Here is a 14,203-nt window from a genome sequence, read left to right on the forward strand (position 1 = left end):
TCGGTTGGAGCTAAACGATACGGTGCTCGAGCTATGGGTGCTGCTCCTGGAGCGAGCTCGATTTGAAATTCGACCTGACGATGAGGCGGTAGACCAGGTAAATCTTTAGGAAACACCTGAGGAAAGTCGCGTACAACTGGATGGTCTTCCAACTTCTTTTCTTTCGCTGATGCGTCAGTAACGAGAGCCAAAATTGCGATGTGGCCCTTCCGCAAACATTTATGAGCCTTCAAGAAAGAGGTGATGCCAACCACAGCACCACTCTTGTCGCCTTGAACTTCGAGAGGTTCTTGACCAGAACGAGGAATGCGAACAATCTTTTCTTTGCATAGGATTTCTGCTTGCTGTTGCTGCTGGCGATTCCGATTTGCAGGCCGTGGGCTCCTAAATCCTCAGCTTCATGGCCCATTTTGAGACACCTCTGGCAACGTCCCTCGTTGCACTAACCACCGTGGTGTCTGTTGCATATGTTACCCATTGGGTGAATTCCCCGATATCCACCCTGCCCCTGACCACCAGAAGTTGGCTGACTCGGGCTCTGGTGATCACTATTCTTGCGCTGCTGCTGTGCTTGAGACTGAACGGTAGCGGAACCCTTGCTGGAATACCCATCCCATTTCCGCTTGTTGTCACTAGAGTAGAGGGACTAGCAGAAGTGGTAGCGGTAGTAATAGCGGTGATACAACTAGGCAGCCTGTTCTGTTCCACTGCCCGATCCGTAGGGCGATGAGCAAGACATGGAATGTCTTGGATATTGTCGAGGTTAGCCGATGTAGCATGGCTCTGAATCTCTGAGGCTAGACCCTTGAGGTACAATTCGATACGCTTGCTTGGAGGGTCCACCATGGTTGGACACAAGATGGCCAGTTCGTTCGACCATTTCGTATAAGCTTCAATTTCTGACCCCGTCATTTTCAAATGGTAAAGCTCCACTTCCAACTTGTGGATGTCATCACGCGTGCAGTATTCCCTTTTGATCAATTCCTTGAAATCATTCCAAGGGGTGGCATTAGCAGCTGCCAACCCTAGGATCTGTACTTGCGCGTTCCACCAGGTTAGCGCGATTCCTTCCAATGTACCCGTGGCGTACTTGACCCTGCGAGCCTCAGGGCATTCACACATCTCGAATACTGACTCGAGCTTCCCAAACCAATGGAGTAGTCCCACTGCTCCTTCCGTGCCACTGAACGTGCTTGGTCGACAGTCCATGAAGTTCTTGAATGTGTAGACAGGTTGCTGTGCGTTCTGACCCGTTGCGCGAGAAAGATAGGTCAAGGTTAAGCGCGAGAGTTGGGTCACGAGAGTAGGATCTAACATCCTAGGATAGGTCTGGAATAGCAGGTTATACCTCCTGCTTGTGCGGCTGCAAGCGCCGCAACAACTTGTTCGTTAATGAGAGCCGTCAACTGGGCTTGAGTCATGTTAACACGTCCAGACATGATCGAACAGTAACGGTAGCATAAGTATGAATGGTTCGCGAGTAGTGCGATGACAGAAAAGTGTAGGCACATAGGTGTTCTCAAGCAGTAACAAGTAGTGAGCAAAGTAATGTAAGCATACTACGAGCAAAGTTCTATGCAATTCTAGCATGTAGGCAATAAACATAAACCTTATTACCTAGGATGTCGGGTCTTGCACGTGGAGCGAAGCGTCGTTGTGGATCGTTGAGAGCACTGTTCTGGTTATAGTCTGGTTTTAATAAAAACTTTTTTCCCATATTAAAACCAAGTTCTCTATAACCAATGGCTCTGATACCAATCTGTCACACCCCCAAAATCCACCTGCGGAATATCACCGCTTGGGAGCGTGACTGACCAGGATCAAGCCACCAATCATATTGAACATAGTATATAATAATCAAAGTAGTTTGTTATGAAGGATGGGCCATGGATTGTTCGCTCTCAGCCATTGTTTCTTAACAATTGGACCCCAACTACGAAACTAGAGAAGAAGGAGGTAAAGAAGGTGCAGTTATGGGTTAAAATTCATGAGGTGCCGATTGCGGCCTACACGGAAGATGGTCTTAGTCTGATCGCTACAACTATTAGGGAACCAAAGATGCTGGATTCGTTTACTACGTCTATGTGCTTGGACTCATGGGGTAGGAGTAGTTACGCTAGAGCCCTAATAGAAATTTCAGCCGATAAGGAGTTTCGGGAGGAAATAACTATGGCAATTCCAGAATCTGAAGGGGAGGGGTTTGTGAAAGAGACGATGTATGTGGAGTATGAATGGAGTCCGCACCGATGTCCCACTTGTTGTGTGTTCCGCCACAATTTGGATTCTTGTCCAAAACAACCTACGAAACCTTTCAAGCCGATGCATGAGGAGCTTAATCGGAATGTTCAAAAAAATCGTTCAACTAAGAAGACGCAGGTTGTGGATAAGGATGGGTACACAGAGGTTCATGGTAAGAAAATTGCTAAAAAAGTTGGAATTCCGGTCAATAAGCAAAAACCTAGATTTGAATATCGTCCTATAGGGCCGAAACCTAAAGGTGACAGTAACAAAGCTTCGAGTTCTAAGAGTACTAGATCAAATAACCCGTTTGATATTCTTAATGAAGAGGAGGCTGATTTGGATGACTCCCGCAAGGAGTCTACGAATTCGGATAGGGGCAATGACGACTCTGATGACGATGTAGAGGAGGTGTACACTGAAATGGATGAATTCATGACAGATGGCACTCTTAAGAGTAAACCTAAAGGGGCAAGCACTCCTTCTCCAATAGTTAATAATGGTTAGTATCGCGACTTGGAATATAAGGGGGTTGAACCGCCCCCTCAAACAGAAGCAGGTTCGTCAGGCTGTCAAGGATTTTAAGCTGAGCTTGTGTGTGATTTTAGAGTCTCATGTGGATGTCAGTAATTTGAGTAAAGTTTGTAATTCCGTTTTTCGCTCGTGGGATTGGACTTCTAATGGAGGATGTTGTGATAAAGGCACTAGAATCATTATTGGTTGGAACCCGGCTATCTTTGATGTGATGATTTTGTCGCAATCTCCTCAGGTTATGCATATTCAGCTTGTTTTTAAAATTGATAAAAGAATGGTGTTTTGCTCTTTCGTGTATGCTGATAACTATTATGTCTCACGTAAACAATTATGGCATAATTTGTCGGTGCACAAGATCCTGGTGGGGAACAAACCTTGGTGTCTCATGGGTGATTTTAACACGGCTCTGAATCTTGAAGATAATTCTATGGGATCATCGAGTGTTTCTATTGGCATGCGTGATTTTCAAGAGTGTGTAGATGAGATTGAGGTCGTTGATATTAATCGTACGGGGATGCATTTTACTTGGAGCCAAAAGCCAAAGAATGGGGTGGGCCTTATGAAAAAAATTGATCGTGTTATGGGAAATACTCCTTTTATTGCTGATTACCCGAATTCTGTTGCTTTTTTCAAGCCTTACAGATTATCCGATCATTGTCCGTGTATCTTATCTTTTCCGGGAGCGGGTATGGTGAAGCCGAGGCCGTTCAAGTTTGCTAACTTTTTGGTCTTCAAGCCGGAATTTTTGGATATTGTTAAAAGTGTGTGGGATACCAGTGTCAGCGGAGTGCACCAATTCCGGGTGGTCAAAAAACTTCGGATGCTTAAACACCCGCTTCGCTCTTTATTGTTTAAACAGGGAAATCTTCACAAGAAAGTGGAAACTCTTCGTTTGAAGCTAGATGAGATTCAGCAAAGTATTGACCGTGATCCGAACAATGTCGAGCTTCAGGTGGCTGAAAGGGAGGCTGGCCGTGATTTATTAGAAGCTTCGCTGGACGAGGAACGGTTTCTAAAACAAAAGTCTAAGGTAGATTGGTTAAGGGCTGGTGATTCGAACTCGGCTTTCTTCCATTCTTCATTAAAAATCCGGAATCATTTCAGCCGAATAGATGTGATTAAAGACCCGGATGGTAACCTTTTTGAAGGTGATGCGGTTTTTCAACCGTTTGTTAATCATTATCAGAAGTTTTTTGGTTCTCAAGGGGATATCTCGCTCTCTCCGGCCCCAGATTTGTTCTCTAAAATCATTGATCCTCAAAAGGCTTCCCATATGATTCGGCCCATAACTGTAGAAGAGGTTAAAAAAGCGATGTTTTCTATCGGCATTGACAAAGCCCCGGGTCCGGATGGCTATTCAGCGGCTTTCTTCAAAAGTGCTTGGCCTATTATAGGTAATGATGTGACTTGTGCCATTCTGGATTTTTTTGAAACAGGTAAGCTTCTTCAGGAATTGAATCACACGACCATTGTTCTTATCCCGAAGGTGCCTACTCCTGCAACGGTTGTTGACTATCGCCCTATTGCTTGTTGCAACGTTTTATACAAGTGTATAAGCAAGATCGTGGCTGATAGAATTAAAATTGTGCTAAATGACATTGTTAGCATCAATCAGTCGGCTTTTGTTCCAGGAAGGAGAATATCTGATAATATTATGCTCACGCAAGAATTGATGCATAATTACCATAGAAATACGGGTCCTCCTCGTTGTGCCTTCAAAGTTGATATTCAGAAAGCGTACGACACTGTTGATTGGAGATTTCTTAAGAGTGTGTTGCTTGGCTTTGGTTTTCACGTGAATATGGTGAATTGGATCATGGCTCTGGTCTCTACGGATTCGTTTTCTGTTTGTGTTAATGGGTCGGTTCATGGGTTCTTTAAAGGCAGCCGTGGGTTAAGACAGGGAGACCCGATCTCTCCTTACCTTTTCACTCTAGTCATGGAAGTCTTAACGGCCATCCTTTTGCATGCGGTTCGTATAGACTCATCGTTTAAATTCCATAATAAATGCGAAAAACAGCAAATCATAAACCTTTGTTTTGCGGATGACTTGTTCATTTTTGCTAGAGGAGAAGTCAATTCGGCAAGGTGTGTTATGACATCTCTTTCTATGTTCACCAGGATGTCGGGGTTAGTTCCTAACAATCAGAAAAGCACGATCTTTTTTTGTAATGTTAACAGCCATGTCAAGGATGCTATTCTGAATATTATGCCTTTTGTGGAAGGAAAATTGCCTGTCAGGTATTTGGGTGTGCCTCTAATTTCTTCTAGACTTGGGTATAATGATTGTCGAGTTCTGATTGAAAGACTAGAGAAGCGAATCACAAACTGGAGAAACAAGTTGCTCTCTTTTGCTGGTAGACTTCAACTTATTATCTCTGTCCTCTCTTCCATGCATATCTATTGGGCGTCCGTGTTTATCTTGCCGGCTAGGATAATTCAGGAGCTAGAAGCCAGTATGCGGAATTTCCTTTGGTCTCAAGAAAGCTCGTTTAATAAAGGGAAATCTAAAGTTTCTTGGAAAATGGTTTGTACTCCAAAATATGAAGGGGGCTTGGGCATTAGACGAAATGGAGATATGAATAAGGCTCTTATGGCTTCTCACATCTGGAGTATCGTGTCTAAGCGAGCTTCGCTGTGGGTTGAGTGGGTTCATAGCTACCACTTAAAAGGAAGGAGTTTTTGGGTTTGCAAAACTCCTGCAAATTGCTGCTGGTCTTGGAGGAAATTGATTCAGTTACGCCCTCTAATCAGAAAGCATATTTGGTCGGTTGTTGGGAATGGGACTAGCACGTCGGCCTGGTACGATTTTTGGTGTGATCCGGGTCCGTTAAGTGATTTTCTTACGCCAAGAACCATTACGGATGCGGATTTTAAGTTAGATGATTCAGTGGCTAATGTCTATTCTTCTGATTCTTGGCGATGGCCTACGGTTTGGAGAGATTTGTTTCCCGTGCTCATTCAGCTTGACCAGATGCAGTTAAATCCAGCAAAGCAGGATAGACTTTTATGGAAGGATGGTACGGACTTAGCCGAATTCTCCTCGTCCAACGTTTGGCATTCGGTTAGGTATAAGGAGCCGGAAGTTAACTGGTGTAATATTGTTTGGTTCTCGCAATGTATTCCGCGGCATGCCTTTATGGTGTGGTTGGTCATGAAAGGTAAGCTTTTAACTCAAGACAAAATTCTGAAGTGGGATATTTCAAGGCGAAAAAATATGAATATGATGTGTTGCCTTTTGTGCTATGAGAATTTTGATTCTCATCCTCACTTATTCTTTGAATGTAAGTTTTCGTCTCAAGTTTGGCATAAAGTGAGGCACAAGGTGGGTATGTCTTCGGTTAACCCGAAGTGGAGGGATATTGTAGATTGGCTTCTTGCTCGTGCTAGATCAAAGTCGGTTGCGGTCTATGTTGCTAAGCTTGTAGTGGCGGCTGGTTCTTACTTCATATGGCAAGAGAGGAACAATCGTCTATTCAAAAATCAGCTGAGACCTCCGGAAATGGTTAGTGAAGTTATTTTGAAGACGGTTAGATACAAACTTATGGGAGCAAAGCTAAAGAATACTGTGAAGGTGCGAAAGCTTCTAGAAGATTGGGATATTCGTGGGGACGTTGATGACGGTTGTGGCGGCTAATAAATGTTTTTGGGTGTTTGATTTCTAGATTTTAGTCTAGTAGTCTTTGTTTGGTTGCTTTGTCGGGTTTTATTTGGGTGATGTTTTGTTTACTTTCATGGGGCATGTCTCATGATTGAACTAATGTAGACTTTCTACATTACTTGTTTTGATTGGTTGTGAATATATAGAATCACCGGGGTAACCCTTTACCCAAAAAAGAGTATGAGTTTTAAGTGTTATACCTCTAGCTCGAGGCTAGGGAAGAATCTATGCGAAAAAGAGGTGGATAAAAGCAAGATAGAGAGGTCCTTTGTCTTCCGTTTGCTCCAAGGCTCCTTGTATGTGACCCGTAACACTTGTAGATGATTGAAATGTGATGATCAAAATCGAAAATGGATGGATGGGGGTGGGGTGCTCTCGGCCGTGAGCTAGAGCAAGAGAGAGAGTAGTGTTTGAATGGTTTAGTGAGTTGTGAAAGATCAAGTGTGCCAAGCCTACTACTTATAGACAAAATGAAGTTCACGATCCAATGGTCCATGTGTTGTCTAGATACTAGACAACATGCGATATTTTAATCAAGACTTGTACAATTGTGTCCCTTCTAGTTTGGGGCCGGTTAGGATGGGGGGGGGGGTTCTTGGTTCGATTTCAACTAGAGGTTAAGTGTTAGTTAGGTTAAACCAAGTTAGTTTAGAGATTAACTCGGTTAGTGGTGTGATGTGCTCTATAGCGGGTGTTAGGGTATTCAGGGACCCTAACTGGCTCAGAAAAAGACCAATATTGTTAATGTCAATATTTTTATGTCCCGGGTATAGTCCGGTTGTTCGGTTGGATAGTAATCCGTTAAAGTGCTTAACAAAGCTTTCAAGTGTCGTAAATAACATTTTTAGTGACACAATTTATTTCTCAAAGTGTCGGGAATATTTCCTCATGTTTTAGCACTTTATTAGCTAGCCAGAAGTTGAGATGTTAATTAAAGTGTTGTGTTTTGTGCTCAGTGTATATTTTAGGCACATCCAGTCATCGTAACTTATTCCTAGAGACGCAGTTCTACAACCCTTGTATCCCTACACTCGCTATGGGTGTAGTAAAATATTTCTGGCTCAAACAGGCCTTAGAGGCAGTGTCTGCCTGATGCTGGATTTATCAGCATGTTCAATAGGTTATCCGCTCATAGTGCTACTGTGCTTTTGTGCATCATGTTTGTCACTAGAGTTCAGCATGTAAATAATGTAGTGACGGAATTCAAAGTATGATGCAGATATGTACAAGTATCAACAGTCAAGTAGCAGTTTATCAGTAATTTCAGTTAAGCACAGTAATCAAGCAGTAATTAATTATTAATTAAATCGTACAGATACCTGGTTTAGTGAGGGTTGTCACATTCTCCCCCGTTAGAAAAATTTCGTCCCGAAATTTTAAGTTCTGCTTGTAGAAGCAGGGTTCTTGGGAAATAGATGGGGGTATTTCTCTTTCATTCGGTCCTCACGCTCCCAGGTGAATTCAGGACCATGGCGGGCATTCCAACGAACTTTGACGAGCTTGACACTGCTCCGGCGGGTCTTGTTCACTTTCCAATCCGTGACCTCGACAGGTTCTTCAACGAAGTGGAGCGTGTCATCAACATGAATTTCGTCGGTAGGAATCTCAACGGTATCTTGCGTTGGACTCTTCTTCAGATTGGATACATGAAATGTATCGTGAACACCATTCAGTTCAGCAGGTAGATCCAACTTGTATGCTACTAACCCGATTCTTTCCAAGATCTTGAACGGTCCAATATACCTCGGATTCAACTTTCCACGTTTCCCAAAGCGTACCACACCCTTCCAGGGTGATACCTTCAACAAAACCATATCACCAACCTCAAACTCTAGAGGTTTCCTGCTTCGATCCGCGTAGGTTTTCTGTCAGTCACGAGCCGCACTGATGCGATCTCGGATCTGTGCAATCTTATCTGTGGTTTCCTGAACTACTTCAGGACCAACCAACTGTCTATCACCGGCGTCAGACCAACAGAGCGGTGATCTGCACTTGCGCCCATATAAAGCCTCGAATGGCGCGGCACCAATACTGGTGTGGTAGTTGTTGTTGTATGAAAACTCAACCAGGGGTAAATGCTTATCCCAGCTACCGCCCAAATCCATAACACACGCTCTCAGCATGTCCTCCAACATCTGAATCGTCCGCTCGCTTTGACCGTCGGTCTGCGGGTGAAACGCGGTGCTCATATTCAACTTCGAGCCAAACGCTTCCTGGAAGGATTGCCATATCCTTGATACGAACCTTCCGTCTCTATCAGAGATGATCGAGAGAGGTACTCCATGGCGTGTAACAATTTCTCTCATGTAGATTTCAGCCAGCTTGCTCGTATTATCCTTCTCTCAGCAGCCAACCCTGGCGTGTGCGCGAAGATCAGTTCTATAAGCATCACTAGTCTAGCAGTATCTTAATCAATCACCTTCCTCACCCGAGGATCATATCACTACGTTCCGTTATCTAGAGAAGTACAAATAAATAAATCAATCCCATTCCCACCCTGGGAACCCCATGCCTTGGCTGTGTGAACTCACCTTGGTTTGCTCGGTATGCTAGGTTATGCACTCACAAGTAATGAGTCAAGTCCTATTGTTTGCATGTATGATAAGTCAGTTCAAGTTTGTAAAGTTTCACGTGCAATTTAGTACCATAGAGCATGTTTGACAATCGATATCATGCATCATTCATCAGTTAATCACGTTCATACAGAATCCACGTTTCACATAAGGGCTTTCTCAATTCAATCTAACCATATCATCCGCACTTAACTGAATTAAGGCACTTTGCATAGATCACATGCATGACAGAGTTAAATCAGAACCATATTCTAGTTAATTCACGCAACGTGGTTATCATGCTGAGTTAATCGTATTTAACATACATAGCATATTTAACAGCGTTAGTGGCTTAGCAACGTAACCTTCATATCCTAACAGATTCAACATGTTATGACATATACTCATAGCTTCAATTTAAATCAACACACAAGTCAGACAGGGCCTTGCCCTTAAAACTCGGACAAGAAGTGAGGAGGGGGGTTCCCCTGTTCAAAAGTCGGACCAAAGGTCCCTGGCATGAAACTCGGACCTTATGGTGCCCTTAAAGGTCGGATATAAGGTGTGGGGAGGTTAAAACTCGGACAATGGGTGAAGACATAAAACTCGGACCTTGCTTGATTAAAGTCGGACAAAAGTGGGGTAGCACCTTAAGAAACTCGGACATATGTTAACTATTATACTCGGACCAAACTCTATCTACAAAGTTCGGACAAGAATGCCCCTTACAAAAACTCGGGCAAGCATTAACAAGTGAAACTCGGACCACCCATGAGTATCAAAACTCGGACCCCATCCATTATTGAAAGTCGGACTAAACAACTCTCAAAGGTCGGACCTTCATATGGGTTATAAAAGTCGGACACATGATTATCAACTAAAACTCGGACCTTGTGTGGCATATAAAAAGTTCGGACATAGCAATTATCTTTCAAAAGTCTGACTAGTTACAAGCATAAAACTCTGACCTAATCCACGGACTATCAACATACGTGATTTCCACGACAATACACAGAATCAAAACATCAGTTACATTCAAATATTCATACGATCAGAAACCCTAAACTCATCACTTTTGCATAGCAGTAACGAGTCAGTAATTCAATAGTTTTGACAAATCAATCATCTACAATCAAAGATCTTAATCATCAAGCGATAATTTCACAATCATCAACATCCTTTCACGATAAATCAGAATCAATTAAACCAAGAATAGCATATGCAAAACTAGGGTTTTCATGTAACACACTATCAAGAGTTGATGATAATCAAGAAATCAATAAACAATTACCTTGTGTTGATTCTAGAGAAAATGTGGAATCAAAGTGATGAATAGCTTGCCAATGATGATGGTGATGATTGCTAGGGGATTAGAGAGTATAGTACGTGCTTTGGTTTTGTGAAAATGATTAGTGAACAAGGGATTAGGGTTAAGTATGATTAGAGTTTCACTAATTACTCTATGCATCCCTAAGTATCATAATTTACAATAGCACACCATCTCAAAATAGTTCACAGTTTCACCACCACATTCATACATTTGACAAATCTTTCATAATCAACACATAAAAACGTTACAGTTTCACAGCAACTAATTGTGCAAGCAAACAATTAAACAATCAATAAACGTGCAATAAATGCGTAATAGAAATCTTGGAAATTCGAGTTGTCACACAGTGTAAAGAGGCGGGCAGCATAATCTGGGGGTAATGATCGAAATGGCTGCAGAGGAGAGTGTGTCTGACCATGGCACGAACATGGTGGCAGCTGAGCTCTCTCAAGCTCCTGGATACGCTGCGTGTGTGACTCGTGCTGAAAAACGAAGGACATCAAGACGTCCTCAATAGTGTGTCCCATATGGAACGGATGGTAAGGATCAGTAGGTGGCATGACAGGCGGTGAGGACCAGAGCAAAGGCTCACTGGTAGGGTCGAAAGGTGCCACATGAAACGGTGAAGCAGAGGGTGGAACAGATAACATCTGGGGCATGAAGGGGATAGACATCGGTACGTGCCCAAAAGGATGGGCTGAAGAACCCTCTCCATGCCTCGCTGGAGGTACAAACTGAGGAACCTGAAAAGAAAAATCAACATGTCGTGTAACAGGGATCTGGGGGGCAAAGGTGGAACATCCTCATCAGCAGGTATCCAACCGTGCTGTGCATGCTCATCCGGTGGATCCATGTGGTCTGCAAACAGTGCATGCTCATGCTCAAGTGGAACTGGATCAAGTGGGGGAGCAACAAAAGGATCAACTGGTGCAATGTGATCAACAGGATGGTCAACCGGTATATCAGCAACAAAAGGTGGATCAACATGATCGGCAGCAATGACCTGATCACCCTCTAACAAAGGAACATCCACAGGAAGATCACCAACAGGTGGGTCAGCTAGAACAGGCTCAACAGGGATGCCGGCATGTACGGGGTCATGCTCAGGCATAGGGTCTAGAGCAGCTGCCTGCTCAGGAGCCAAGGCAGGCTCATGGTCATCAAAAGCCATCTCGAAATCGAACTCGGGATCAATAGGATCAACTGGATCAGCGGGATCCTCCATGGGCTGGTCCATCGGGATAAACTCAATATCATGATCCGGGTCGAATCCCGGAGGAAAGATGGGATCAGAATCCTCTATGTCATCATGGTCAAACGCAAAGCTCGGAATAGGTGCAGCAGAGGATGCCTGGTCAGGATCCGAGTCGTGTGCAAAGTGCTGTGCGCTCACCTCGTGAGATGGTGCGGATGCCACAGACTCAAAGGAGTCTGGGACCGGTGAATGTGCGGGTGAGTCCTCGGCAGGAGCATCAGCGATCATCAGAAGATCGCCAGCGGGAAGAAGGGCTGCATCCGGGATCTCATCCTCGATAGGCTCATCCTCAAACAGATCAATATCGCCGTCAGCCTCGGCGTCAAGAAGTAAGTCATATGCTGGATAAACGGCTAAAGGTATAGGAGCCGGAATCACTACTAGAGGTAGGTACTCAGCGGGAGGGCCATCTGCAGGCTCATCAGCACCCTCGGGTAGTGCGAAGGGCTGGAAATCGTCATCGTCCGTGCTGGTGTAGTCAGAAGTGTGCACCTCGTGCTCTGAGGATACGAGGTCGTCAGATACTACAGGTATGGGTCCGGTGGTGTCCGAGTCGCCAGTACCGGGCGAGTCCATGAGTCTGTAACATAAACATAAATATGCGCAAATAATCAGTCACACAATCAAGTAATCACATCAATCACCAAGTAAGATATCACATAATCCTCCTAGTCCCACTAGCCTCCCAGTCTCCTAGACTGACATTCCTAGTCCCACTAGCCAAATCTCCCAGCCTCCCAGACTGACTCACTAGTCTCACTAGCCAATTCTCCCAGCCTCCCAGACTGACTCCCTAGTCCCACTAGCCAATTCTCCCAGCCTCCCAGACTGACTCCCTAGTCCCACTAGCCAATTCTCCCAGCCTCCCAGACTGACTCCCTAGTCCCACTAGACAACTACCTCGATCTATTAGATCGAGCCTCGGCCTCCCAGACCGAGCCTCAGCCTCCCAGACTGAGCCTAAAAATAATAAATAAAATGCGCTCAACATTTGTTTATAAAAAGGTTTTGGATCTGGACTTAAGTGGTATGCAGTAAAAATGTTTTCGTGAGAGCCCTAGTGATCATAGTCTAGACTCGAGAAAGAATCCTAGTTCGCTATGATCAGAGCTCTGATACCAAGTTGTCACACCCTGGCTTTGCGGAAGCGTGGTTAATTTGGTGTGACTTCTTAATACCATAGCTTAATCATAACAAAGCTATATGAATTAAAACATGCAAGAATCATCCATTAAGTTTTAAAAACCAAATACAGTACCATTGTTTTAGCGGGAACACGCCCTAACAACCATAACCTTGTTCAACAAACATAACAACTTAAACATAACATAAACACAGTTTAAGGACTGTGACTTGTCCAGGAAAGAGTCACATTCCCTAAACCCCGGATGACCTTGGAAACTAGTGCAGCGGGAAAACGTGCCATACCGTGCCAGATCTTTTAATTCCCTGAAATACATGTAAGTTGAAAAATCAACAATAATGTTGAGCGAGTTCATGTGTAAGTGAGTAAATAAACCTTTGTATTTATCAAAACCCTGGTATGTAGCAAATAAGGAAAAAGAGATCACCAATGGTTTGCAAGTCCATTGATATGTGTGAAGTGCAAGTAGGAAGACTCAAACCTTGCGATTTTGCGTCGGGGCACAAAGTCACCCCGAGGTCCGTTATGCTGGACCTGGGGTTGGGCTCGCTACACCCAGATAGATCTACCGCTTACGTCCCTCGGTCCTACAATGAGGATTAATGGCCTCCAGTTCCCGCCTACCCACTCACATGATCTAAGTAGTAACCCTCCTTACGCTAACCATACCATGTAAAAAGTACTCATAATCATAGTAACATGTATTTCACCCCCGCAGTTTAGAAAACTGAAAACAGTTAAGAGAAAAGGGGGACATGAACTCACAGTCAGTGCGTCTCTACCAAGTACTCCAAATCGGGAAGCTGTGCAACGACCTACATGTGCTAATTCTATTAGACGGACGGCCGTGCCTTAGCTTTAAAGTTTAAGTTTTTGGGAAATAGTTAGACAACTATTCCGTGTTTACTTTTCGTATATACTTGGTAGTTAATCTCCTTCCCAAGGATGGGGGATTTAATACATGTGCGTTCGAATTATAATATTAAGTCTCACTTAATATATTTTTATTTCTAATTCCAAATATAAATATTTTTCTCAAAAATATTGTATTTCCATTTCACATAATTTTCCCCAAAAATAATACGTCGATAAAATACGCGTTCTTGAATATTTCCGTATAATGCGTAAGTTACGTTTTATCATTCGTGTGGTAATAGTAATTACCGGTGTAACTTATATGATTATTGTGAAAGCGTTTGTATTATTTTGGATTCGTCCACGTTCGTAAATATTATTTTTTACTCTAAAAATAATATTTATGTATTTTCACAAAATAATCATAAACAGTGTGGTGAAAAATATATTTACCAAATATATATTTATCACGTTTAGTTTTGTGAAAATCCCACCTCCTAATATTTGTAAATAAAGTCGTGGCGAAATATATTTTGAAAACATGTCAAAAATAATTCTAACACTTGTAAATAATTCTAAGTGTTAGGTTTTAGAAAAATTTCGCCAGAGTTTCCTCTGTAACTGGAGGTGGCCA

General features: G+C 43.3%; 1 protein-coding gene across 1 annotated transcript; it reads left to right on the plus strand.

Moving 5' to 3' along the window:
- The first annotated feature begins 1,872 nt into the window (after positions 1-1,872).
- LOC110914277 lies at positions 1,873-6,409 on the plus strand. Its single transcript, XM_022159075.1, has 2 exons — positions 1,873-2,740; positions 2,847-6,409. The coding sequence occupies exons 1-2, from the start codon at positions 1,873-1,875 to the stop codon at positions 6,407-6,409; spliced, it is 4,431 nt and encodes a 1,476-aa protein (XP_022014767.1).
- The last annotated feature ends 7,794 nt before the right edge of the window (positions 6,410-14,203 follow it).

This window comes from Helianthus annuus, chromosome 4, assembly GCF_002127325.2.
Source record: "Helianthus annuus cultivar XRQ/B chromosome 4, HanXRQr2.0-SUNRISE, whole genome shotgun sequence".
Taxonomy (NCBI): Eukaryota; Viridiplantae; Streptophyta; class Magnoliopsida; order Asterales; family Asteraceae; genus Helianthus; species Helianthus annuus.

Coding starts and splice junctions, on each gene's coding strand:
- LOC110914277 (XM_022159075.1), top strand. CDS start 1,873: ATGAAGGATGGGCCATGGATTGTTCGCTCTCAGCCATTGTTTCTTAAC. Junction 2,741..2,846: donor TTCTCCAATAGTTAATAATG/GTTAGTATCGCG, acceptor GTGTGATTTTAG/AGTCTCATGTGGATGTCAGT.